At 42.8% G+C, this 27,995-nt stretch overlaps 1 protein-coding gene across 1 annotated transcript in view; it reads left to right on the forward strand.

Annotated features, from left to right (window-relative positions):
* The window catches only part of LOC122927086, a 640,428-nt gene that overhangs the window by 489,313 nt on the left and 123,120 nt on the right, over positions 1–27,995 (forward strand). Inside the window, exon 22 of the mRNA XM_044278664.1 lies at positions 8,500–8,579. Coding sequence (XP_044134599.1) covers positions 8,500–8,579 — 80 coding nt within the window. The remainder of the gene's footprint in view (positions 1–8,499; positions 8,580–27,995) is intronic.

The following is a 27,995-nucleotide window of genomic DNA, read 5'->3' on the forward strand; positions in this document are numbered from 1 at the left end:
TAATAGAGTTACTTGAAACAAAATATATAGTCCAGCAGAATAAGCAAACCCTTAAAATCATTTATTTTATTTGATCTGTTTTAAAACGGATATAGTCCCGATTATTGATACTTAATTAAAATTGGCCAATAATGTCTAAAAACCAGACATACAAATATCAAGGGATCTACCAGGAACCGGCAGAGGGAGGGAGGGAACCTACTTGGCCCTTCACTAACCCTGTCTAACCCTCAGCCCAGGGAAGACCCTGTATGGTAGGGACTCTCTGTCCTCGTACCTAGGCTGAGTATACCCTGGTTGTCCCTATATTAAACAAATAACAATTCCTTTACCCAATAATAACCTTATTGTAATTCTAGTGTCCCCGCTAGATGATATCTGTGACGGGGGCCATCTAGTACATACAAGTGACACCTCAACGCATTTCTCCCTATAATACGGGTTCTTAAGGAGGTAATTCTTATCACTATTGTATAAATGTCAATTCAGATAGAAAAATAGGTATAAAAAATGATATTAAATGCAGCGGTGGCAATCAGGAATCTTATACACGTCTTCCAGAAGTTACACAAGTAACGGTTCCACAGTATTACAATTACTACCCACAATATGATTTCCTGTGGAATTGTGGTGATAAAAGAGAGAGAGAAAGTATGAGGCTCAGATGGATCTATTGGAAGGGTTTCCACTAGATCTGAAAGACTTGAGGCACCTCGGGTTTATAGGAGTGGGGTGGAAAGAAAGTTGGGTGCTAGGTACTAGAGGCTGCTCTGGGTTTAGTCAGGTCGACAAAGGTGTCTGCCCGTATAGAATATGGTAGTATGCCAAAATAGGGGGACTGGTGGGTGGATATACCCACCAGGTCTCACCTATTTTAAAATAAACCCTTTTGAGCGCCAGTAGTGGTCGATTAATAGTGGTGGTTTCTTGTCGAGCTGCTTAAGTGTGTAATAGGTTTTGCAACAGTGTTATATTTGTAAAAAAAAGGAGTGAAGGTAAAAGGATGTGTATAGAGATATCAATGTGTAGGGTAAAACATGTATATATATATACACACATATGTAAAAAAAATCTGCATAAAAGATATATATATATAAATTCTGCCAAAAGGATAAAAAGATTGTACACATGGGTAGGATTACTGCATACCGCTTCCATAAACACGTCTTCCAGAAGATACGCCAAAGATAAGCACTTCCATACAATATCGGATGGGAAACACTGTGATAGCCTGTGAACAAAAAACAGACAATGACCTAGAAGTTCACATGCAGCAAGATAGTAATAGCTCAATAGTGACTCAAAAGAATTACCTCCTGAGGAACCCGTATTATAGGGAGAAGTGCGTTGAGGTGTCACTTATATGTACTAGATGGCCCCCGTCACAGATATCATCTAGCGGGGACACTAGAATTACAATAAGGTTATTATTGGGTAAAGGAATTGTTATTTGTTTAATATAGGGACAACCAGGGTATACTCAGCCTAGATACGAGGACAGGGAGTCCCTACCATACAGGGTCGTCCCTGGGCTGAGGGTTAGACAGGGTTAGTGAAGGGCCAGATAGGTTCCCCCCTCCCCCCCTCCCTCTGCCTGTTCCTGGTAGATCCCTTGATATTTGTATGTCTGGTCTTTAGATGTATCACATTATTGGCCAATTTGAATTATCAATAATCGGGACTATATCCCGTTTTAAAACAGATAAAATAAAATAAATGATTTTAAGGGTTTGTTTATTCTGCTGGACTATACTACCATAGATTTCAGGCTTCACTTGCATCGCAAAACTGATGTGAATGACGCTAAATCTGTCTTTGAAGTTGACCATGCCCCTTTCCCACCCTTGTAACCCCCTTTTGATAAAATGTTGAGGGCGGTGAAAAAAAGGGGCACTTGTGACTTTTTTCAGAAAGTCACATTTAGGGGGACCATCCATGCGGCTGCTGGTGACCCGCCCAAACAGCTTAAAAATAGAACATGTTCTATTTTTTTGTGCTGCAGAGGTAACGGAGAGAAACGTAGCGCTTTCGTGGGGATTCCTAGCGTGCCTCCGTTTCGTACCACACCTTCTGGATTGTGGACCCATCCGTGATGCGATGCACAAACGGCCGATGCCCATATATTGTGGACCTGCTGTTTGCAGGCAGCAATACGGGCATGGACGGGCAACAGCAGTGTGCATGAGCCGTTAAAAAGGAAAAAAACGCACAGTTTGCAACTTTTTATAGCCACTTTTATGGCACAAGGGAGATGATAAATCTCCCCATTTATGATTTCAAGGAAGCTAATATGCATATCTTTTTCTCAGGAACACAGAGGGACGTTGCCTGACCTACCTTAATCCTAACGCCCAGCTATGTCTGGGGGCCATAATCAGGACAGTCAGACAGGAATTGCTATTCCCGGGAGCTGTATCTGCGTCCACCTTCGTGTCAAATTCTCAATCCAACCCTGTCAGGGAACCAGGGAGGCCGTTTTGCATCGGGTTCACAGGCGCGGGCGGCGGGTGCAGATGGCTCCTCCTCTTCCTCCTGACAGGACATCTGACGTCGATGTGGCCAGTGCACCTGCGCAAATCGGACGCCGGGTGCGCGTGTGCGGTACACAAGCCGAGAGCGCGTGCGCGGGGATATGAGCGTAGTGCGCATGTGCCATTCCAGACCACAGGTGCTACTCAGGCTGGGGGAGGGCTTCAGCCTCCGTCACTTGCCCTCAGCCTTATAATTGGCTTCTGACTAAGGAAGCCTCCTGGTTGCCTGGCAACCAGGGAGGCGGTCCTGGGTTCCCTGTGTACTTAGAGCCAGTCAGAGCCTTGACTCATTGCTGAATTCAACCTTATGGTGAACACCCAGCTCTTCCCTGTGAATCCGCTGTTTATTCTGACTTCCCCGCTACCGACTCCTTGCCTGTTTCCTCGATTACGATTTCTGCTGCCTGCCACGACCCGGAACTGGAACCGACTACCCGATTGGATTGACCTTTTGTACTACACTAATTTCTGGCATTATTTAGTCCCTGCCAAAGGGATCCACACCTAATCCACTATTCCAGTCCTGACAAACCCCTCCCCAAGTTCTACTGCTAGAAGACATATTTGAATTGGACATTACATACGGCACCACATACCTCTTACTTCCAGTGATGTCTCCTCTGATGTAGTTTTCCTTATCTTCTCTATTCAGACCAGATCGTCATGACAAAGTATTTTATCTTTGTCTCGTCTCTGCAGAGTTTGCCACAAAGACATCTTATATTTTTCACTATTTCATCCTCCTCCCCATCCTGTTATCCTGCTGCTATCCCAATACTGTGCTCTCTCTCCAATGCTTCCAAATACTATACTGCAGAAGTAACAGTGCCCTACAGATAGTCCATAATGTGTATAAAATTTAGTGGATAGCTCACCTCCCTTCTCAGTACGGTAAGGGTGCTCTAGTCGAAGGACTGCTCACTCAGTCAATCCAATGGTATAGGAGAAATAAGTAAAAGGACGACTGGCACTCGCTATGTGGTACACATCAAACGTACTATTTATTAACTGCCCCCTCAGCAATGGAGTGATAGCAGCAACACATAAAATTTAAAAAACAACTTAGTAAAATTTAAACTAAAAGTATACAATCAAATCCCCTCTAAAAGTAATAAAAATAAATGCCCTGGTTGTATAGATGTATGCATACAAAAAACACAATTATCAAAAATAGGACCTCCTAGGATAAATGAATGATATTAAATAGCGATGTATGTCCTAACTATTCCTGTTGAGGATAGTGTCTATTAAGTGGCATAGATCGTCAAGCCTATTAGTCTCCTCTTCAATGTCCACAGTCTGTGTGTTCACTTGTTCCGGATCCAAAAAGGACAAACACAAGTTACAATGTCTATAAATATGCTGCTGGAGGATATCACTCCTCTATATGTAATGCTTACTTCAGCAGTCCTTTGGCCCGTTGGAATCACGGCCTTAATGTGAAATCTGTTAGGGGTAAATATCGCTTACCCTCAGATGAGTGTCGTAGACAGTCCGGTTTGTCCGATAGTCCATAATGTTCTCCCAAAAGTCCCACCAATAATAATTCTTTCCCAGATTGTCCTCACTAGAAGTAGTGCCCCACTAGTGATAATGCTCTCCAAGTGTGCCCCCATTAGTAGCAATGGCCTATATATTGTGCCCAATTATAATGCCCCCTTCAGTGTCCTTAATACCCCAGTGATGCCCTGAAATTTATAGGGCCCCCTCTAGGGGCACTAATATTCAATGTCCCTCGTATTTTTAATTGCATCCCCCCTTTAGTGCACCACTATCTTTAATGTCCCCAAGCTATGCTCCGTGTATTTATAATGCCCCTTCTCATTATGCCCCCAGTAGTGCCCCATTAATTTTTAGAATGTCCCCAGCAGTCCCTTATTTTTTTTATTAGCCTCCAAAAGAGCACCTCTTTTTTGCAATGTCATTCAGCAGTGCCCTCTTTAGTTATAACGTCCCCCAGCAGTGCCCTCTTTATTTATAACATCCCCCAGCAGTGCTCTCTTTATTTATAACGTCCCCAGCAGTGCCCTCTTTATTTATAACGTCCCCCAGCAGTGCCCTCTTTATTTATAACGTCCCCCAGCAGTGCTCTCTTTATTTATAACGTCCCCAGCAGTGCTCTCTTTATTTATAACGTCCCCAGCAGTGCCCTCTTTATTTATAACGTCCCCAGCAGTGCCCTCTTTATTTATAACGTCCCCCAGCAGTGCCCTCTTTATTCATAACATCCCCCAGCAGTGCCCTCTTTATTCATAACATCCCCAGCAGTGCTCTCTTTATTTATAACGTCACCCAGCAGTGCTCTCTTTATTTATAACATCCCCCAGCAGTGCTCTCTTTATTTATAACGTCCCCCAGCAGTGCCCTCTTTATTTATAATATCCCCCAGCAGTGCCCTCTTTATTTATAACGTCCCCCCAGCAGTGCCCTCTTTAGTTATAACGTCACCCAGCAGTGCCCTCTTTATTTATAACGTCCCCCAGCAGTGCCCTCTTTATTTATAACGTCCCCCAGCAGTGCCCTCTTTATTCATAACGTCCCCAGCAGTGCCCTCTTTATTTATAACATCCCCCAGCAGTGCCCTCTTTATTTATAACGTCCCCAGCAGTGCTCTCTTTATTTATAACGTCCCCCAGCAGTGCTCTCCTTATTTATAACGTCCCCCAGCAGTGCTCTCTTTATTTATAACATCCCCCAGCAGTGCCCTCTTTATTTATAACGTCCCCCAGCAGTGCCCTCTTTATTTATAACGTCCCCCAGCAGTGCCCTCTTTAGTTATAACGTCACCCAGCAGTGCCCTCATTATTCATAATGACCCCAGCAGTGCCCTCTTTATTTATAACGTCCCCAGCAGTGCCCTCTTTATTTATAACGTCCCCCAGCAGTGCTCTCTTTATTTATAACATCCCCAGCAGTGCCCTCTTTATTTATAACGTCCCCCAGCAGTGCTCTCTTTATTTATAACGTCCCCCAGCAGTGCTCTCTTTATTTATAACGTCCCCCAGCAGTGCTCTCTTTATTTATAACGTCCCCCAGCAGTGCTCTCTTTATTTATAACATCCCCCAGCAGTGCCCTCTTTATTTATAACGTCCCCCAGCAGTGCTTTCTTTATTTATAACATCCCCCAGCAGTGCCCTCTTTATTCATAACGTCCCCAGCAGTGCCCTCTTTAGTTATAATGTCCCCAGCAGTGCCCTCTTTAGTTATAATGTCCCCAGCAGTGCCTTTTTTATTTATAACGTCCCCCAGAAGTACCCTCTTTATTTATAAAGTCCCCAGCAGTGCCCTCTTTATTTATAACATCCCCCAGCAGTGCCCTCTTTATTTATAACGTCCCCCCAGCAGTGCCCTCTTTATTTATAACGTCCCCCCAGCAGTGCCCTCTTTATTTATAACGTCCCCCCAGCAGTGCCCTCTTTATTTATAACGTCTCCCAGCAGTGCCCTCTTTATTTATAACATCCCCCAGCAGTGCCCTCTTTATTTATAATGTCCCCAGCAGTGCCCTCTTTTTTTTTTTTTTTATAATTCCCCATGTTGGGCCCCTTTATTTATAATGCCCTCCTCTCTGTACTTAAGTGCTGAAAGAAAAGAAAAAAATACTCTCCTCACTCCTGTGCCATGTCACCATCTACAATGCGTTGCCCGTGTCCCAATGCAGACAGCACGATGGCGTCATCACATCCGCCAAGTTGCAGGGGGCTATGTTATTGCACAGAAGGTCTTGGTCATTGTGACCGCCTGCGCCATTGTACAGTCTAGAGGCCTAAGGCCTATGGGTGTGAACAGCTGGAATGGGAACTGTAGGATCCCATGCCATCTGTCAAGGGGACCATGCAATTGCACTTCTGATTCGCTGTGTGATTTATTTTTCCCAGGCTCATCAGTTCTAAGACATCATGGCAGCGCTTCACTGTTCAAATGTTATAGGGTGAGAAGGAGGAAGAGAGCGAGTGGAAGCAATTCTCGGCCCTGTTTCTGTTAAGGACAGGAGGATGTCCATTTAGAGAGACATGGAGGAAGTAAATAAGCACCTGGTGAGGGTCCCAGACCAAATCCAAGAGCTTTATTGGCAGGACCAAATACATTTAGCATTGCCAAAGCAATACAAAGCATTAACAAGTGGGGGGGATTCGGTTGTGGGAATAAGAGAAGGGTATAGGGGGTTAGGATATTACAGTCCATTAGGGTGTGGAGGATATAAGGGACAGTATAGGGGGCTGGGATATATAGTCCATAGGGGAGGGGGGTATTGGGGGCAGTATAAGGGGTATACAGTCCATGGGGTAACATGTTCCTCTCCGTTGGTGGCAAGTAGTGACTTATCATGCGGCTATCTGCCACGGTTGTTTCCTCTTCCCCAGTAGGATGTAGAGTTTTCTCTCCTCGTCTGTGAAGGTGAAATCCAGGATGCGGACCGAGAGTTTCTGAAAGTGGGCAGTTCTCACAGGTGCGTATTTGCTGCAGTGTAGAGGGAAGTGGGCCTCATCCTCCAGGGCCCCCTGGTCACAATGTCTACACACTCTCCTGCCGGGGCTTCCATGTCTGTCTGTGCCGCCCTCTCTCTATCTCCAGGCTGTGGGTGCTCAGACGGTACAGGGTAGGGTCTGTCTGTCTTTGTGGCGGTGTAGCCTCTCCAGATAATGGCCATTGTGTACTCCCTCTGCAGTGCTTGGTAGACGGTGAGTTTCTGGGGGTTCTTATGTCACTCCTCCATTCCTCTAGGTATTGTTCCTTGCAGCTTTCTATAGTCTCTTTTATTTGGGCTTTTGTCAGGCTGTGTTGGTGGTCTTGGCTTGGCTGGCTGCTGGCGCTTTGCTTCAGAGCGCATGGTATGGCCTCTGCTTCCTGGCTGACCGAAACAAACATGGAGGTGTGAATAGGACCTGGCCTCATTGCTGTGCTGTGCTGCCATGCAAAACATTGAACCAGTGGGCCATGAAAGACGTGTGTTGTTACTGGGCTTTGATTATTTTTTTTTTGGGTGATGGGGGGCTGTGTATGTACAGAAAGAAATGAGATTGTTGCAGAATTTTGTTGATTACAGAATTTGCAGTGCAAAATAATCTTCCCACTTGCCAGCAGCTGTATGAAACACATCCAGAACTCTGAGTGATCGGTTCCTCCCTATGCTTTCCCTGATTAAACCCTGACTTTTCTACCTATTGATAAAATCTACCTAATAAAATATGTCCTTATACTGTCCCTAGCACACCTCGATTAAAGGTCTGTGTCTACAATTGCTTTCTGCAAGGCGCATCCTAGACACACACTCCAGGGTCCTAGACACATGCTCTCAGATCGCAAGCTGCACTTAGAACGGCATCTCTGGCTTCTGATAAGCCCAGAGCCTGAGGGTCCTTCCAAAATCCCGTCCCCTGAGTCAGCCTCTGAGCCAATCAGGGCACCCCCACCCTTCCAGGGTCATGTGATCCTTCATCTTCATCCTCTCTTCCATTTTTACCCATCAATTTTCACCAAAAAAATGGCCCTGGCATAATTTGGATGTTTAGCAGCAGAATTAATGTAATAAATTTGATTCGATTAGAATCGATTTGCTCATCTACATAGTGGCACTCTATCAAATCATTCTTAGGGCTCATTCGTATTAGTAGTAATTAATGCATAGTTGCTAACGTAAATCAAAATATCCTGAAAAAAAAAAAAAGGGAAACTCCTAAAAACGTCCCACTTTGGGGTAAATTTGTACAACCCCATTCCTTCCCTTGCCTTTGGGACATCTCACCATTTATCGGGATTGTTGACAATTATGTAATGATTTTTCTCCAAGTTAGGCTTTATCCATAATAGAAAGAATGCTGGCAAGGGTGTTTATGGGGGGTTCATATGACGATTTTCTCAGTGGGCTGGCAGATACTGGAAGCTGGCCCTGTAAGGGAATATACAGTAGTGTAATATAACATGGACCATATTTAAGATGTTTGACTGAAGTTATTACTTGTTACAGGAAGCAGTGAAGAGTCGAAGAAGCTTGAAATAAGAAATACTGAGATGAGGGAAGCTGTGAGCTGTGAACTGTGTGAAATGGTAAAGTAGCAAAACCATAAGGGGCTTAATGACCTATAAAATTCACTTCCAATATACCGATACCTTCCGTGCTGAAAAGGAAACTTTATAATATCTTTAAAATTTGGCAACATGCTATGGTTTTCAAAAGTTTTAATAAATTAAATCTGGAAAGTGCAGCGTGCATTTGTAGTCAGCCTTCCTAAGTTAATACTTTGTCGGACCACCTTTCACTGCATTTACAGCTGCAAGTCTTTTGGGGTCTGTCTCTTCCAGCTTTGCCCATTCCTCTTTGAAAAATAGCTCAAGCTCAGTCAGATTTGATGAAGAGCCTTTCAACAGCAATTTTCAAGTCTTGCTACAGATTCTCAAAGGGATTTTAGTCTGGACTTTGACTGGGCCATTCTAACACATGAATATGCTTTGATCTAAACTATTCCATTGTAGATCTGACAGTATGTTTAGGGTCGTTGTCCTGCAGGAAGGTGAAACTCTGTCCCAGTCTCAAGTCGTTTGCAGCCTCTACTGGGTTTTCCTCCAGGATTGCCCTGTATTTAGTTCTATTCATCTTCCCATCAACTCTGACCAGCTTCCCTGTCCCTGCTGAAGAAAAGCATCCCCCCAGCATGATGCCACCACCATGCTTCACAGTGGGGGTGGTGTGTTCAGGATGATGTACAGTGTTAGTTTTCCTCCACACATAGCGTTTCGCATTTAGGCCAAAAAGTTCAACTTTGGTCTCATCTGACCAGAGCACCTTCTTCCACATGTTTGCTGTGTTCCCTACATGGTTGTGGCAAACTGCAAATGGGACTTCTTATGGCTTGCTTTCAACAATGGTTTTTTTCTCTCCACTCTTCCATAAAGGCCAGATTTGTGGAGTACACGACTGATAGTTGACATGTATACAAATTCTCCCACCTGAGCTGTGGATCTCTGCAGCTCATCTAGAGTGACCATGGGCATCTTCCCGGGACAGCCTGAGAACTTTAAAGGGGTTATCCCATCTTAGACAATGGGGGCATATCGCAAGGATATGCCCCCATTGTCTGATAGGTGCGGATCCCACCGCTGGGACCCGCACCTATAAGGAGAACGGAGCAGAGAAAGTGGAGGAGGGCGCACTGCGCATGCGCAGCCGCCCTCCGTTCATTTCTATGGAGCCGCCGAAAATAGCCGAGCGCTGGCTCGGCTATTTCCGTCGGCCCCATAGAAATGAATGGGAGCGTTGGCCGCGCATGTGCGGTGCGCTCCCATTCACTTCAATGGGAGAGGCGGGGAGCTGCGCCTGGTGGTGGTCGGACCCTGGGAAACCCGGGGTCCTCCAGCCACAACTCTCCCCGGCTCCGTTCTCGTTGTAGGTGCGGGTCCCAGAGGTGGGACCCGCACCTATCAGACAATGGGGGCATATCCTAGTGATATGCCCCCATTGTCTAAGATGGGATAACCCCTTTAAGTGACACTGGAAAAAAAAACTAAAAGTGCCCCCATGTTGTAAGCAGGTCCAAATTGCCAGAAGGTAAGGCCAAAATAAGAAGCAAGGCCAACATAAGTAGGCAAGGCCAGCAATTACAATTGCAAGAAAAAAGTATGTGAACCCTTTGGAATGATATGGATTTCTGCACAAATTGGTCATAAAATGTGATCTGATCTTCATCTAAGTCACAACAATAGACAATCACAGTCTGCTTAAACTAATAGCACACAAATAATTAAATGTTACCATGTTTTTATTAAACACACCATGTAAAAATTCACAGTGCAGGTGGAAAAAGTATGTGAACCCTTGGATTTAATAACTGGTTGAACCTTCTTTGGCAGCAATAACTTTAACCAAACGTTTCCTGTAGTTGCAGATCAGACGTGCACAACGGTCAGGAGTAATTCTTGACCATTCCTCTTTACAGAACTGTTTCAGTTCATCAATATTCTTGGGATGTCTGGTGTGAATCGCTTTCTTGAGGTCATGCCACAGCATCTCAATCGGGTTGAGGTCAGCACTCTGACTGGGCCACTCCAGAAGGCGTATTTTTTTCTGTTTAAGCCATTCTGTTGTTGATTTACTTCTATGCTTTTGGTCGTTGTCCTGTTGCAACACCCATCTTCTGTTGAGCTTCAGCTGGTGGACAGATGGCCTTAAGTTCTCCTGCAAAATGTCTTGATTAGGGTTGAGCGAACCCGACCTGCAAAGTTCGGGTTCATACCGAACTTTAGGATTTTTGGACCCCGCACCTGAACCCGAACATTTCCATAAAAGTTTGAGTTTGAGCCAATCAACAAGTGTCATACTACTTGCCCCAAGAGGCCATCACAGCCATGCCTACTAATGGCATGGCTGTGATTGGCCAGAGCAGCATGTGACCCAGGCTCCATATAAGCTGGAGTCACGTAGCGCTGCACGTCATTCTGCTGTTACAAGTGTAGGGAGAGGATGCAGCTGGACTTGTGATTTCGGGGAGAACATAGGAGAGAATCTAACTCAGCGATCTACAGACAAATAGTTGTGTGGGTGCAGGGCACAATCGTTTTACCCTGCCCTGAGCCCATTGACCAAAAACAAATAACTTTTATAATTCTGTTAGTTAGGTGGGCGGCGGCAGTGGCAGCCATTTTATGCAAGCTCAGTGCACCAGCACTGCATCTAAGCTTTTGGGACATTGCAAATCACAATTTTTTGGGGGCAAACTACAACATCTGGATTAGTCAGTGTGCAATTTAAGGTAGAAATACACCCATCATTTTCTGGGGTTTGAAAAACACACTTTAAAAAAAAACAAAAAAAAAAAAACAGTATTTTCCAGATCTGCAAGTGTTAAATTCAAGTGCAATATATACAGTGGAGGAAATAATTATTTGACCCCTCACTGATTTTGTAAGTTTGTCCAATGACAAAGAAATGAAAAGTCTCAGAACAGTATCATTTCAATGGTAGGTTTATTGTAACAGTGGCAGATAGCACATCAAAAGGAAAATCGAAAAAATAACTTTAAATAAAAGATAGCAACTGATTTGCATTTCATTGAGTGAAATAAGTATTTGAACCCCTACCAACCATTAAGAGTTCTGGCTCCCACAGAGTGGTTAGACACTTCTACTCAATTAGTCACCCTCATTAAGGACACCTGTCTTAACTAGTCACCTGTATAAAAGACACCTGTCCACAGAATCAATCAATCAAGCAGACTCCAAACTCTCCAACATGGGAAAGACCAAAGAGCTGTCCAAGGATGTCAGAGACAAAATTGTAGACCTGCACAAGGCTGGAATGGGCTACAAAACCATTAGCAAGAAGCTGGGAGAGAAGGTGACAACTGTTGGTGCGATTGTTCGAAAATGGAAGGAGCACAAAATGACCATCAATCGACCTCGCTCTGGGGCTCCACGCAAGATCTCACCTCGTGGGGTGTCAATGGTTCTGAGAAAGGTGAAAAAGCATCCTAGAACTACACGGGAGGAGTTAGTTAATGACCTCAAATTAGCAGGGACCACAGTCACCAAGAAAACCATTGGAAACACATTACACCGCAATGGATTAAAATCCTGCAGGGCTCGCGAGGTCCCCCTGCTCAGGAAGGCACATGTGCAGGCCCGTCTGAAGTTTGCCAATGAACACCTGAATGATTCAGAGAGTGACTGGGAGAAGGTGCTGTGGTCTGATGAGACCAAAATAGAGCTCTTTGGCATTAACTCAACTCGCTGTGTTTGGAGGAAGAAAAATGCTGCCTATGACCCCCAAAACACCGTCCCCACCGTCAAGCATGGGGGTGGAAACATTTTGCTTTGGGGGTGTTTTTCTGCTAAGGGCACAGGACAACTTATTCGCATAAACGGGAAAATGGACGGAGCCATGTATCGTGAAATCCTGAGCGACAACCTCCTTCCCTCTGCCAGGAAACTGAAAATGGGTCGTGGATGGGTGTTCCAGCACGACAATGACCCAAAACATACAGCAAAGGCAACAAAGGAGTGGCTCAAGAAGAAGCACATTAAGGTCATGGAGTGGCCTAGTCAGTCTCCGGACCTTAATCCAATCGAAAACCTATGGAGGGAGCTCAAGCTCAGAGTTGCACAGAGACAGCCTCGAAACCTTAGGGATTTAGAGATGATCTGCAAAGAGGAGTGGACCAACATTCCTCCTAAAATGTGCGCAAACTTGGTCATCAATTACAAGAAACGTTTGACCTCTGTGCTTGCAAACAAGGGTTTTTCCACCAAGTATTAAGTCTTTTTTTGTTAGAGGGTTCAAATACTTATTTCACTCAATGAAATGCAAATCAGTTGCTATCTTTTATTTAAAGTTATTTTTTCGATTTTCCTTTTGATGTGCTATCTGCCACTGTTACAATAAACCTACCATTGAAATGATACTGTTCTGAGACTTTTCATTTCTTTGTCATTGGACAAACTTACAAAATCAGTGAGGGGTCAAATAATTATTTCCTCCACTGTACATCTTTCATATTTCTGTTACCAAAAACACACAATTTTGGCAATCTACAACATCTTGATTAGCCAGTGTGCAATTTAAGCTAGAAATACACCCATCATTTTCTGGGGTTTGAACACACTTTTGACAATAAAACACTATATTCAGGCTTGCTGCATCAGCACATGTGAAATTACAGGCTTATATACTGCTGTCAAATTCAGTTGTTAAAACAAACACTCGTTTGGGCACAAAAAAATTAGTTGGCAGCCTTTCATGCAGATGTCATTGTGAGATACACCCTTAATACATTTGGGTTACATTCAGAGATTTTAAATACAGCCATTTGGTCCACCAATATTGAATTCAGGCCTACACTGGCTCAGGCCCTGTGATATACACCCTCTACATACAGGGGTTTGAATCAGGCATTTGAAATACAGCCATTTTGTGCAAAGATATATTTACTTCAGGCCTACACTGGTTCAGACCGTGTGAGATACCCCCTCTACATACAGGGATTTGATTCAGGGAATTGACAATTTGTCTTACCGTGGACTGATGAACAGCAAGGCTTTTGGAGATACTTTTATAACCCTTTCCAGCTTTATGCAAGTCAACAATTCTTAATCGTAGGTCTTCTGAGAGCTCTTTTGTGCGAGGCATCATTCACATCAGGCAATGCTTCTTGTGAGAAGCAAACCCAGAACTGGTGTGTGTTTTTTATAGGGCAGCTGTAACCAACACCTCCAATATCATCTCATTGATTGGACTCCAGTTGGCTGACACCTCACTCCAATTAGCTCTTGGAGATGTCATTAGTCTAGGGGTTCACATACTTTTTCCACCTGCACTGTGAATGTTTACATGGTGTGTTCAATAAAAACATGGTAACATTTAATTTGTTGTGTGTTATTAGTTTAAGCAGACTGTGATTGTCTATTGTTGTGACTTAGATGAAGATCAGATCACATTTTATGACCAATTTGTGCAGAAATCCATATCATTCCAAAGGGTTCACATACTTTTTCTTACAACTGTAGTAAAAAATACTTCCACAGAAGAACTAAATACACAGTTCCACAATATTCAACTCTATCATGGTCTTAAGGAAGGCAATACAGTTGAATGCAGAAGGGCATTTACTTCTGCCAGGTGCATCAGTGCCAGATGCTCCTAACATTAAAGAGGACCTGTCACGACTCCTGACATGTCTGTATTAATAGCTGCATGCAATCCACATGTAATAACAATTCTGGAGAATCTATTCTTATGTCTATATATTGTGCCATTCCTTTATTATTTCTACTAGAAGTTATGCATCAACTGCTCTTAGCCTTCAGTAAGGGTACAAAGGGGTGGTAACTAGAGATGAGTGAATTTTTAAAGAATTGGATTCGGCCGGTTCGCAAATTTTTTTTTTTATTTGATTCGATCCAAATTTAATTGCGGCGAACCGCGTTAAAAAAACGGCTATTTCCTGGCTGCAGAGAGCCTTTATAGTGGTGTAGAACACTGTGCCTTGCAGTAACACGCATAGGGAGTCTGCTTTGGTAGTGATATAATAATGTGAGTCAGTATGACATGCAGATGACAGGTGTCGCTCTTAGAATCACTGCACACTTCACTTATTTGGGCAGTCACGGGGCCAAATCTGACCAAATAACTCAAGTATGAACTCAGTCTTACAGATCGATGTTAGAGTCAAGAAGAAGCGCACTCCATTTACACCGTCTGTAGCTGATTCCACATAGATGTCTACAGAACCTGTTCTATTAAACGCTTATACAAGTAGAGCCACTGACAGAGTGGAGAGGGGGTCAGCAGTAAGTTTGTGTTGACGTCACTGATTATTTTGCCCTTCCTCTGATCCGTCAAAACAATAACCCCCCAAAAAACAGATCCTGTCTGTTGAGCATCCGCCTTCACTCAGTCAGCATTTGGTCCTGCTTTTGGCAGCAGCATAAGAAGACCACAGAGTGGCAAGGTGACATAGTGCAGAGGGGGCAGCAGCATGAGGAGACCACAGAGTGACCCAGTGACAGAGTGGGGAGGTGGGTGGCAATACCAGTACCAGATGAAGATGGTGGGTGAAAGAAGGAGCACTTGGCATCAGATGTGTGGCATCAGGTGGGTGACAGCTAGTGATGGACGAACATCGGCCAGGACGGTTTCTGAACGCGCAAACGTGATCAAATGTTCACGAACCGCAAGTTCACGGCGGGCCCCATTCACTTTAATGTCAGGCGAACCTGAAAAACCTTCATATCATATTTGTAGCCACCAAATACTTTGTAGAAGTGCACAAATAGTCCCACAACATGGACAGTTATATACTAACTGTCTCTTAAATGTGCCCTGTTGGAGCCTAGAAAAATTTTATTTTAGGCCACGGGAGTACGGGCCTTAAAAATTAGGCATTTATCTCACATAAAAGAAATTCTGATTATGTGGCTCGAGGTACATTATGCGGTCAATGGATAAAAATTTTACTGTAGGCCACTGGACTACAGGCCCCAAACATTAGGCATTCACTGGACAGAAAGATCAAGTGATTATGTGGCTGGAGGTATATTACACGGTCAATGGATATCAATTTTACTGCAGGCCAGTGCAAATACAGGTCAAATACATATGTTTAAAAGAACTAAAAATATAAAATTGGATTACCAACATAGCTAACGAAATCCCCCCTCTTGAAAAAAAACCCTAATGAAAATAGTTGAAATTCGATAACACGTGGTCGTCACTGGTGTTGAATTTCTCCAAGGCCCCAACAATTATTCATTCACAGTACATAAAAGAACAAGTAAGTATGTGGCTGGAGGTAGATTACACGGTCATTGGATATCAATTTTACAGCAGGGCAGCGGACTACAGGCCCCAAAAATTATGCATTTACTGTACAGAAAATAATTATTTGTTCCAATAGCGTTTGTCACTGTGTAGCTGCGGTAACGCAGCAGAACCGCAAACAAATGCTGCACTACCTAAATGAACTATACAGAAAGTATATTATTGGTATATCACACCCCTGCTTCAATCAGTTTTTTTGGGGGGGCAACTGGTATATCACACCAGTAGAAATTATTTGTTCCAATAGCGTTCGGCACTCTGTGTAGCTGCAGTATCGCAGCAGAACCGCACACAACTGCTGCACAATACAAATGCTCTGTAATATGCTTTCTATGTTAAAAAGTATATTATAAGCATATTACACCCCTCAGCATGTCACACCTATCGATAGCACACCTATACCAGTCCTTAAAAGGACTTTTGAGGCCCTATTAGCTAGTGTTTGGTGTCCCTAACAGCCTGTTCCTGCTCCACACAGCAACCTCTCCCTACACTGGCAAAAGACTGAATGTGAAATGGCGGCCAGATTGGGTTTATTTATAAGGTAGGTGGTGTGTCCATGTGCTGAAACATCTCAATTGGCTGTCCTGTACCACCTGATGGATGTGTCATGGGTCAAAGTTCTTCACAATGCAAAAGAATAAGGTCCCGGCGGACATCGCCATATGTTCACCTGTTCAGAAAACTGCGAACGAGCAAAGTTCGCCACAAAACCACCGCCGGGCGAACCACAAGACCATCTCTAGTGGCAGCATCAGAATAGTAGCTGACGAAGGTAACCAGAAGAAACCGGTCTCTTTTGTCAAAGTGTTGGTGTCGCACCATGGATGATCTAGTCTGATGCATCAGGTATTGGAGGGTGGAAATCCTGGCTGATCCATGCCTGATTCATCTTGAAAAAGGTCAGTTTCTCCACATTTTGGGTGGACAGGCGAGTTCTTCTTTGGGTAACTATGGACCCCACCACACTAAATACCCGCTCTGATGCCACACAGCTTTTCCAGGGTAAACTCGGCCAGTTGCGGCCACAAATCGAGTTTAACTGCCCATCTACAGTCGCTTGACCAGCCAGATTTACCAGCATCTGTTCCAGGACATGAAGTAGTGGAATGACATTGTTCATCACGTAGTCCTGGCAACTGACAAATAACGTGGCCTCCTCAAAGGGCCTGAGCAAACGGTAGGTGTCACGCATGACATCAAAGTTACACAGGGGAGTTCTTCTGTCCACTTGGATCATTAAGAAATCGTTTATGGCCTTTCTCTGTTGGTACAGTCGGTCCAACATATGGAGGGTGGAATTCCAAAGGGTGGAAACATCGCAAGGAGAGTGTGCTTTGCGATGTATGAGTGGCTGAATTGCATGCAAAGTTTCCTGGACTTTCTTGGATGTCTTGCAGATGGGTGGAAGACTTCAGGAACCACTGGACAACCAGATTGAACATGTGCACCATGCAGGGCGCATGGCTCCAGCCCGCCTTGACGCAGCGCCGACACAATGTTCTTCCCGTTGTCGTTCTCTATGGTTCTGATTTTCAGTTGTCGATGAGAAAGCCAGGATTCCATTTCTTGGTGGAGGACAGTTCCTCCTCCTGTGTGACTCCATTCGCCCAGGCAAACGAGGTGCAGAACAGTGTGACACCGAAGTACTCTGCACATGTGGTATGCTGGAGGGGTTCTGTGAATTGTCCATGCAGTGGAGGCTGAGGAAACAGTGAAGGACTAGAAGGCAGAGGCGGACATTGTCGCAGGACCGACGACGTGACAACATGGAGGTGGAAGCGGCGTCACCTGTCCAAGTTGCTGCTGTGGCTGTGCAGGATCCACATTCACCCAGTGGGCCGTAAAGGACATGTATTTTCCCTGACCGTAGTTACAGCTCCACACGTCGGTGCTGCCGTGCACTTTGGTAGACACCGACAGGCTCAAGGACTGGCCCACCTTCTGTTCTACATGTGTGTGCATGGCTGGTACTGCCTTTTTGGCAAATAAATGATGGCTTGGGACCCTCCACCTCGGATCAGCACAAGCCATCAGTTCTCTGAAAGGTGCAGAGTCCACCACTTGGAAAGGGAGGGATTGCAGCACCAGCAACTTGGACAGGAGCACATTCAGCTTCTGCGCCGTTGGATGAGTGCACGCATAATGTCGTATCTTGGCAATCGCTTCGGTGATCGATTGCTGACGGAATGACTGACGAGGAGTAGGAGGAGCAGTAGGGTGAGGAGCAAGAGCGTCAGGACCAGCAGATGATTGGAAGGACAGACAGCTCCTTTCGGCTGAGGTGGCGGAGCCTTGACTGCCTGAAACCGGATGCGTGCCACTTGGTGATGCAGCAGGCTGAACCACCACATCGGAGCCACAGTTCTCCCAGGCAGCTTTATGGTGACACTGCTTATGTTGACGCAGGGCTGTAGTGCCAACATTGGAACCCTGGCCACACCGCCGAGTAGGTGATTTTACCCCCAACACTATGCACTGACTGACTGCTACTGCAGCTGCCTCCATGAACCTGTGCACCGCTACTTCCCGGGCAGGTAGACTCCTGCGAAGCGGGTGTTCTACCCCAGGCACTTTTGGCTACCGACCTCCCACTGCTACCATCCTGCTGACTCCCGGCCACGCTAGTGACTTTCTGGCTCCGCCGCTGCCTCACGAGCAAGCTGCCACCCTCTTCTCTCTCGATGTAGCCCCTTTGTCACCCAGCTCCCAAGTGTGATCAGCTACATCATCATCATCTGGTACTGTCTGCACGTCACTGATGTCCTCCTCAACCGTCTCTGGGTCAGGAGCCTGACAGCTCGCAACACCAGCTCCCACCCCACTCTCCTCATCACTACTTGCCTGCCTAGTGGAGGAAGCGCCGGATGTCTCCTCCACATCTTTGCTTGCTATTAGCTGCCTTCTGTCTTCTAGTAGCTCGTCCTCACTAGTGTTGAGCGCGAATATTGGAATAGCGAATTTTAATCTCGAATATTGGGACTTCGAGAATTTGCGAATATTTAGAATATAGTGCTATATATTCGTAATGAATATTTGTAATTTTTTTCCACCTGAACACATGATTCCTCCCTGCTTCTTGCTTGTGAGCCAATGAGTCATTTGCCCACAAGCAACTTAAGCAGGGAGGAATCATTACTTCAGATGGGAAAAAAATGACGAATATTCATCATTACGAATATATATAACACTATATTGAATATAGTGCTATATGTTCGTTTTTTAGAATATTCTGAGTTTTTTTTCCATCTGATGTTATGATTCCTCCCTGCTTAAAGGTTTCTATCATCAGAAATTCCGTTATGTAGCTGACTGACATACGCGATGTGTTAATGTCAGCAGTACATAACAGTGTTCTTTATACTTTTGTCCGTGCCGCCGTTCTCCTAAAAACTAAAAACGAATTTTTTAAATATACTAATAAGCGTCTAGGAGCTATGAAGGGTGTTGATTCGGAGGACCTGGGTGGGATAAATGGTTAGTAGGTGCTGAATCAATGCCCTCATAGCACCTAGAGGCTAATACTGTAAGTATATTTTAAAAGTGTGATTTTTAGTTTTTAGGAGAACGGCAGCAGGGACAAAAGTATAAAGAACACTGTTATGTGCTGCTGACATTAGCACATTGCGTATGTCAGTCAGCTACATAACAGAATTTCTGATGATAGAAACTCTTTAAGTTGCTTGTGGGCCAATGACTCATTGGCCCACAAGCAAGAAGCAGGAAGGAATCCTGTGTTCAGATGGAAAAAATGACGAATATTCTAGTAACGAATATATAGCACTATATTCTATAGTGTTATATATTTGTTTTTGACCCACGCCTGTATTGAGCGTGCAATATTCGAGTATTACGCGATCATTACCTTGCCGATTTTCGCATAAAAAAAATAATGTAGAATATAAAGAATATACGTGTTTCGGCTCTATGAGCCTTTGTCAAGCCTAATACATCTATGTGAACTAAAGATTTAAATAGTGCGCCGTACCTGACGCTAGGAGCGTGGTGAGGTCACATCACCATGACTACCAGTATCAACAAATCTTTGTGTGCAGGAATTCATATCATTCCTGCAGCGGATCGAAATCAAGAGGTGTGCTACAATGTCATGACTTTTGCTTCAAAAAATTAACAGATAATAGAGTACTATATGTATATATCGCCCCATTATGTGAGTATTCTTGGCATGTATATAGCTACCAAATGAAAAAATATGTTGCAATTTCATGACATTGTTACAAGAAATTGATACATATGCTATTACATCTATATATAACAAGGTTAGATAAATCGATCCAATAGGGAAAGAGAAAGGAAAAAGGAAAAACAGGTGAGCTGTCAGTGTGAGACTGCTCAAGAAAAATATATCAAAATCCATATAGAATAGAATTACATCCAATAGTAAACGCTGGCTGTGGTCTTGAATTTCTTCTATTTTGGCTTCTATTATTTTTTCTGAGCCTATAAAGAAAAAACTATCGTGAAAAAATATACAATTTTTGTGTATATATATATATGTATACATCTACCTAGAAGGGAGAAAAATTAGAAGAAGAAATAAAAGAAAAAATATTATTCACAGGAATGCATTTAAATCGTACTCTCGATTGAGACCTCTGGGCTCAATGGTCTGTAAAGTGTGTATCCAGAAACTCTCACGTTTTTTGAGCATAAGAATTCTATTGCCACCTCTGCGTGCTGGCAACACTTGCTCAATAATTTGAAATCTCAATTGAGATACATTGTGGGAACATCTGTCAAAATGAAGGGGAACCGGCAATAGTAAATTTTTATTCCTTATTGTAGATTTATGGTTACTGAATCTATCCTTCATTCTGACAGATGTTTCGCCAATGTATATCAAACCACATGGGCACTTTAGTAAATACACAACAAAATTGCTGTCACAAGTAAAAAAACCTCTTATTGGAAACTGCTTCCCAGTATGTGGATGAGAAAAAGTTTCACCTCTAATCACAGCTGAGCAATGCACACAATGCAAACAGGGAAAAGTTCCCTTTTTTGGAGTGGATAGAAAAAGTTGACGTGGCATAGAGGAACCCCCTATGTCTGCTTTTACAATGGTATCACGAATGTTTTTCGTTCTCTTATAGCAGATCATAGGAGGCTCCCTAAATTCAACAATGTCGGGATAGGCCGTACGCATAATTCCCCAGTGCTTATTAATGACATGACGAAATTTATTGATGAAAGGATGGTATTTGACAATAAAGGGTAAACGTTTACCGGCCCTGCTGTGCTTGTGAATAACTGGACTACTACATTTTTGTAATTCCTGCTCTAGGAGTGGCATAGGATAGCCTCTTGCTGCAAATTTTTGTGTCATCTCACTTAATCTAATCTGTCTGATGGGTTCATCTGATACAATTCTCTTAACCCGCTGAAATTGTGAATATGGTAGAGATTTCTTGACAAAAGGTGAATGATTACTGGAAAAATGTAATAAACTGTTCTTATCAGTCTTCTTTATATATAAATCAGTGTGAATTTGGTTGTCTTGACCTTTAATCACCAATGTGTCAAGAAAATTAATCTGTGTTAAATCACTTTGGATCGTAAAAGACAATTCTGGCCATATGTTATTCATTTCCTGAGCAAAATTTTGTAATGACTCGATGCCGTCCCGCCATATGCAAAAAATATCGTCTATAAAACGACGCCAAAATATGCAATGCTGTATATATAATGGGTTTGTGTATACAAAATTTTCTTCAAACCAAATCATATAGCTATTTGCATATGGCGGTGCGGCATGCGAGCCCATCGCGGTACCCCGCTTCTGCTGGAAGAAGGTATCCTGGAATAAAAAATAATTTTCTCTTAACACCAATTCAAGTAATTGCAGAAAAAATTCTCGTTCATGTACCGTGTATTGAGATGATTCCAGGATACATTCAACCGCAGTTAATCCTTTAGTATGTTCAATGGATGTATACAAACTGCATACATCCATTGTGACCAGAAGGTCTCCTGTCTCAAGATGTAATTCATTAATGCTAGACAAAAAATGATTAGTGTCTAACAAAAAAGAATGAGAATTCTTTATCAGAGGTGTTAAGACCTTCTCAATCAACATAGCTGGTGCAGACAGTATAGAATCGTTCGAGGCCACGATAGGTCGACCAGGGGGCGCTGTTAAATTTTTATGGACCTTTGGTAAAGTATATAGGATAGGAGTAACTGGATGTTGATTAATCAAAAATTGACACAGCTTCTCCTCGAGACCACATCTGTCCTTATATTTCTCTATGATTAATATCAATTTACGTTTAATTTCAAAAACGGGATCACTATTTAAAGGACAGTATGTATCTCTATCAGAGAGCTGTGACAATATTTCAGAGATATAATAATCCCTATCAAGTAAAACAAGTGAGCCCCCCTTATCAGCTGGCTTAAATATCACTGATTTATCATCAAGCAAAGAACGCAAAGCCTGTTTTTCTGCTACAGATAAATTATGCGTAATAGTCAACCCCACATGTTGAATCCCAGACAGAATAACTTCAAAATCTCTCTGAACCAAGGATATGTAAGTCTCAGTAGGATGATTTGTTTTTGGTGGTTGATAACTACTTTTGAGTCTCAACCCAAATTGACTCAAAGATAATCCCGTATGATTAGAGGATTCTACTGGGGAGACTGACATATCCTGGGAAGCAAAGTGTGCTTTTAATCTTATGCCTCTAAAAAAACGTCGACAGTCCATGTCAAACTGAAAAGTATCAAAAGCCTCAGTTGGACTAAATGATAATCCTTTTTCCAATAACTTGTATTTGTAAGGGTGTTAAGTTCTTAGAGGATATGTTATATAACAAAGTCTCCTTCATACCTGGGACCTGGTTGTCATAGGTAATTGTCCCTCTCTTGTGATGGCGTCCTGCTCTCCTGGTATTTTTCCTCTTCGGCGTCTTTGTCCTAAAAAAGAAGCCGATGGTCGAGAGTCTATGTTGTAAGTCACTGCCAGATCCTGATGATTGGGAACCTGCTCGTCGTACAAATCGTCTTGTTAAGGGAACGGCTGTGCCCGATGGATCCTGCCACCTGTAGACTCTGTTATTTTGATAATCCTCTAGATCTCTGGTATATTTCTTGCGCTTGGTGATTTCAATATCCTTTTTTAATTCACTACAATTTTTATCAATCTTTTGTTTCAAAGCCACCAAATCCTCAGCAGTTAAAGAGTCTTTTAATTGTTGTTCGATTGATGTTATATGTGCCTTGGTTTCAACGATGGATGCATTCAAATGTTCAATAGTTAGTACCATTAAATCATGGGAACATTTATTTAATATGTTGGCAAATTGAGTGCAGTACTGTAAATCCTCACAGAAAAAAGTCGGTCTCAGATTCACCCTCAAGCCACGAGGAATCCTCTGTTGTCTGCAATATTCAGCCAGCGTAGCTGCATGCAGCTCCCACGCTATCAGCTTCCTTGATTCCTTTTCCCAATCTCTGCTGCGTGTCTCAGCAGGTGGAGTTTTAAGGAAATCTGTATTGGTCGTGACCTCCGACACAATTTCTCTTGCTCGTTCCTCTGAGTATGCAAATGACATATTTTGAAATAGTTATAAATGAAGGTGCTCGTACCGTATAGTCAGGAAATCCAATATAATGAAGTACGGACGGCACTCCTCGTCTCTGTAGGAATCAAGGAAGCTGATAGCGTGGGAGCTGCATGCAGCTACGCTGGCTGAATATTGCAGACAACAGAGGATTCCTCGTGGCTTGAGGGTGAATCTGAGACCGACTTTTTTCTGTGAGGATTTACAGTACTGCACTCAATTTGCCAACATATTAAATAAATGTTCCCATGATTTAATGGTACTAACTATTGAACATTTGAATGCATCCATCGTTGAAACCAAGGCACATATAACATCAATCGAACAACAATTAAAAGACTCTTTAACTGCTGAGGATTTGGTGGCTTTGAAACAAAAGATTGATAAAAATTGTAGTGAATTAAAAAAGGATATTGAAATCACCAAGCGCAAGAAATATACCAGAGATCTAGAGGATTATCAAAATAACAGAGTCTACAGGTGGCAGGATCCATCGGGCACAGCCGTTCCCTTAACAAGACGATTTGTACGACGAGCAGGTTCCCAATCATCAGGATCTGGCAGTGACTGCAACATAGACTCTCGACCATCGGCTTCTTTTTTAGGACAAAGACGCCGAAGAGGAAAAACACCAGGAGAGCAGGACGCCATCACAAGAGAGGGACAATTACCTATGACAACCAGGTCCCAGGTATGAAGGAGACTTTGTTATATAACATATCCTCTAAGAACTTAACACCCTTACAAATACAGTTATTGGAAAAAGGATTATCATTTAGTCCAACTGAGGCTTTTGATACTTTTCAGTTTGACATGGACTGTCGACGTTTTTTTAGAGGCATAAGATTAAAAACACACTTTGCTTCCCAGGATATGTCAGTCTCCCCAGTAGAATCCTCTAATCATACGGGATTATCTTTGAGTCAATTTGGGTTGAGACTCAAAAGTAGTTATCAACCACCAAAAACAAATCATCCTACTGAGACTTACATATCCTTGGTTCAGAGAGATTTTGAAGTTATTCTGTCTGGGATTCAACATGTGGGGTTGACTATTACGCATAATTTATCTGTAGCAGAAAAACAGGCTTTGCGTTCTTTGCTTGATGATAAATCAGTGATATTTAAGCCAGCTGATAAGGGGGGCTCACTTGTTTTACTTGATAGGGATTATTATATCTCTGAAATATTGTCACAGCTCTCTGATAGAGATACATACTGTCCTTTAAATAGTGATCCCGTTTTTGAAATTAAACGTAAATTGATATTAATTATAGAGAAATATAAGGACAGATGTGGTCTCGAGGAGAAGCTGTGTCAATTTTTGATTAATCAACATCCAGTTACTCCTATCCTATATACTTTACCAAAGATCCATAAAAATTTAACAGCGCCCCCTGGTCGACCTATCGTGGCCTCGAATGAATTCTATACTGTCTGCACCAGCTATGTTGATTGAGAAGGTCTTAACACCTCTGATAAAGAATTCTCATTCTTTTTTGTTAGACACTAATCATTTTTTGTCTAGCATTAATGAATTACATCTTGAGACAGGAGACCTTCTGGTCACAATGGATGTATGCAGTTTGTATACATCCATTGAACATACTAAAGGATTAACTGCGGTTGAATGTATCCTGGAATCATCTCAATACACGGTACATGAACGAGAATTTTTTCTGCAATTACTTGAATTGGTGTTAAGAGAGAATTATTTTTTATTCCAGGATACCTTCTTCCAGCAGAAGCGGGGTACCGCGATGGGCTCGCATGCCGCACCGCCATATGCAAATAGCTATATGATTTGGTTTGAAGAAAATTTTGTATATACAAACCCATTATATATACAGCATTGCATATTTTGGCGTCGTTTCATAGACGATATTTTTTGCATATGGCGGGGACGGCATCGAGTCATTACAAAATTTTGCTCAGGAAATGAATAACATATGGCCAGAATTGTCTTTCACGATCCAAAGTGATTTAACACAGATTAATTTTCTTGACACATTGGTGATTAAAGGTCAAGGACAACCAATTCACACTGATTTGTATATAAAGAAGACTGATAAGAACAGTTTATTACATTTTTCCAGTAATCATTCACCTTTTGTCAAGAAATCTCTACCATATTCACAATTTCAGCGGGTTAAGAGAATTGTATCAGATGAACCCATCAGACAGATTAGATTAAGTGAGATGACACAAAAATTTGCAGCAAGAGGCTATCCCTATGCCACTCCTAGAGCAGGAATTACAAAAATGTAGTAGTCCAGTTATTCACAAGCACAGCAGGGCCGGTAAACGTTTACCCTTTATTGTCAAATACCATCCTTTCATCAATAAATTTCGTCATGTCATTAATAAGCACTGGGGAATTATGCGTACGGCCTATCCCGACATAGTTGAATTTAGGGAGCCTCCCTATGATCTGCTATAAGAGAACGAAAAACATTCGTGATACCATTGTAAAAGCAGACATAGGGGGTTCCTCTATGCCACGTCAACTTTTTCTATCCACTCCAAAAAAGGGAACTTTTCCCTGTTTGCATTGTGTGCATTGCTCAGCTGTGATTAGAGGTGAAACTTTTTCTCATCCACACACTGGGAAGCAGTTTCCAATAAGAGGTTTTTTTACTTGTGACAGCAATTTTGTTGTGTATTTACTAAAGTGCCCATGTGGTTTGATATACATTGGCGAAACATCTGTCAGAATGAAGGATAGATTCAGTAACCATAAATCTACAATAAGGAATAAAAATGTACTATTGCCGGTTCCCCTTCATTTTGACAGATGTTCCCACAATGTATCTCAATTGAGATTTCAAATTATTGAGCAAGTGTTGCCAGCACGCAGAGGTGGCAATAGAATTCTTATGCTCAAAAAACGTGAGAGTTTCTGGATACACACTTTACAGACCATTGAGCCCAGAGGTCTCAATCGAGAGTACGATTTAAATGCATTCCTGTGAATAATATTTTTTCTTTTATTTCTTCTTCTAATTTTTCTCCCTTCTAGGTAGATGTATACATATATATATATATACACAAAAATGTATATTTTTTCACGATAGTTTTTTCTTTATAGGCTCAGAAAAAATAATAGAAGCCAAAATAGAAGAAATTCAAGACTACAGCCAGCGTTTACTATCAGATGTAATTCTATTCTACTATGGATTGTGATATATTTTTCTTGAGCAGTCTCACACTGACAGCTCACCTGTTTTTCCTTTTTCCTTTCTCTTTCTCTATTGGATCGATTTATCTAACCTTGTTATATATAGATGTAATAGCATATGTATCAATTGCTTGTAACAATGTCATGAAATTGCAATATACTTTTTCATTTGGTAGCTATATATATGCCAAGAATACTCACATAATGGGGCGAATATACATATAGTACTCTAGTATCTGTCAATTTTTTGTAGCAAATGTCATGACATTGTAGCACACCTCTTTATTTCGATCCGCTGCAGGAATGACTATGAATTCCTGCACATAAAGATTTGTTGATACTGGTAGTCATGGTGATGTGACCTCACCACGCTCCTAGCGTCAGGTACGGCGCACTATTTAAATCTTTAGTTCACATGTATTAGGCTTGACAAAGGCTCATAGAGCCGAAACACGTGTCGCTGCTATTCATTTTGTTCTCTGCTTTGGACCGTCTAATGCCTGAATAAAGCAGTTTTCTTCAACTATATCCGAGTGCCGGTCTCATTTTGCGATTCAAGTGGGCTGTCTTTCCCTGACTCGAGCACCGGGACCTACAGAGACGAGGAGTGCCGTCCGTACTTCATTATATTATAAAGAATATACGAAATTGCGAATATATGACGAATATTGTACAAAATATTTGCGAAATATGAAGAATTTGAATATGACCTCCCTGCCGCTTATCACTAGTCCTCACCGTATAGTAGAGCTGAAACAGAAAAGGACAAAGGCAGGTTGAGGACAGGTAAGGGCACAGGACCTGCCATGCCAACTAAGGGTTGTTTCTGACGAACCCACCAACTCTTGGCTCGGGGTGTCTGATGTAACTTGTGACGATCGAGTCAACCATTCAAGAACAGCTGGGTTGATGGTCAAGACACAACCGTTAGTTGACACTGGGAGCTCAGGCCTCTCTAAGTGACCCCTGCTGCCACGGCCCCTTACTCTGCTGCGACCTATGCCTGCACTAAAAACATTTAGGCCTCTGCCACTCCCCTGTCCAGGGCCTGGCACTTCTGTATGACATGCTGTTAGATCAAATAAATTAATAAAAAGGAAAATTAAAACACCAGAAAAAAGTCAGCAATTTTCTCACTTCACCACACAACGGCTAATAAGGCCTTTTTTTTTTCTCACTTAGGCCTCATGCACACGACCGTGGTGTGTTTTGCGGTCCTCAAATCGCGGATCCGCAAAACACGGATGGCGTCCGTGCGCATTCCGCAATTTGCGGAACGGCACAGACAGCTTTCGATATAAATGCCTATTCTTGTCCGCAAAGCGTGGACAAGAATAGGACATGTTATATTTTTTTAGCAGGGCCACGGAACTGAGCAACGGATGCAGACAG

The sequence above is a fragment of the Bufo gargarizans genome, chromosome 2, assembly GCF_014858855.1.
Source record: "Bufo gargarizans isolate SCDJY-AF-19 chromosome 2, ASM1485885v1, whole genome shotgun sequence".
Classification (NCBI taxonomy): domain Eukaryota; kingdom Metazoa; phylum Chordata; class Amphibia; order Anura; family Bufonidae; genus Bufo; species Bufo gargarizans.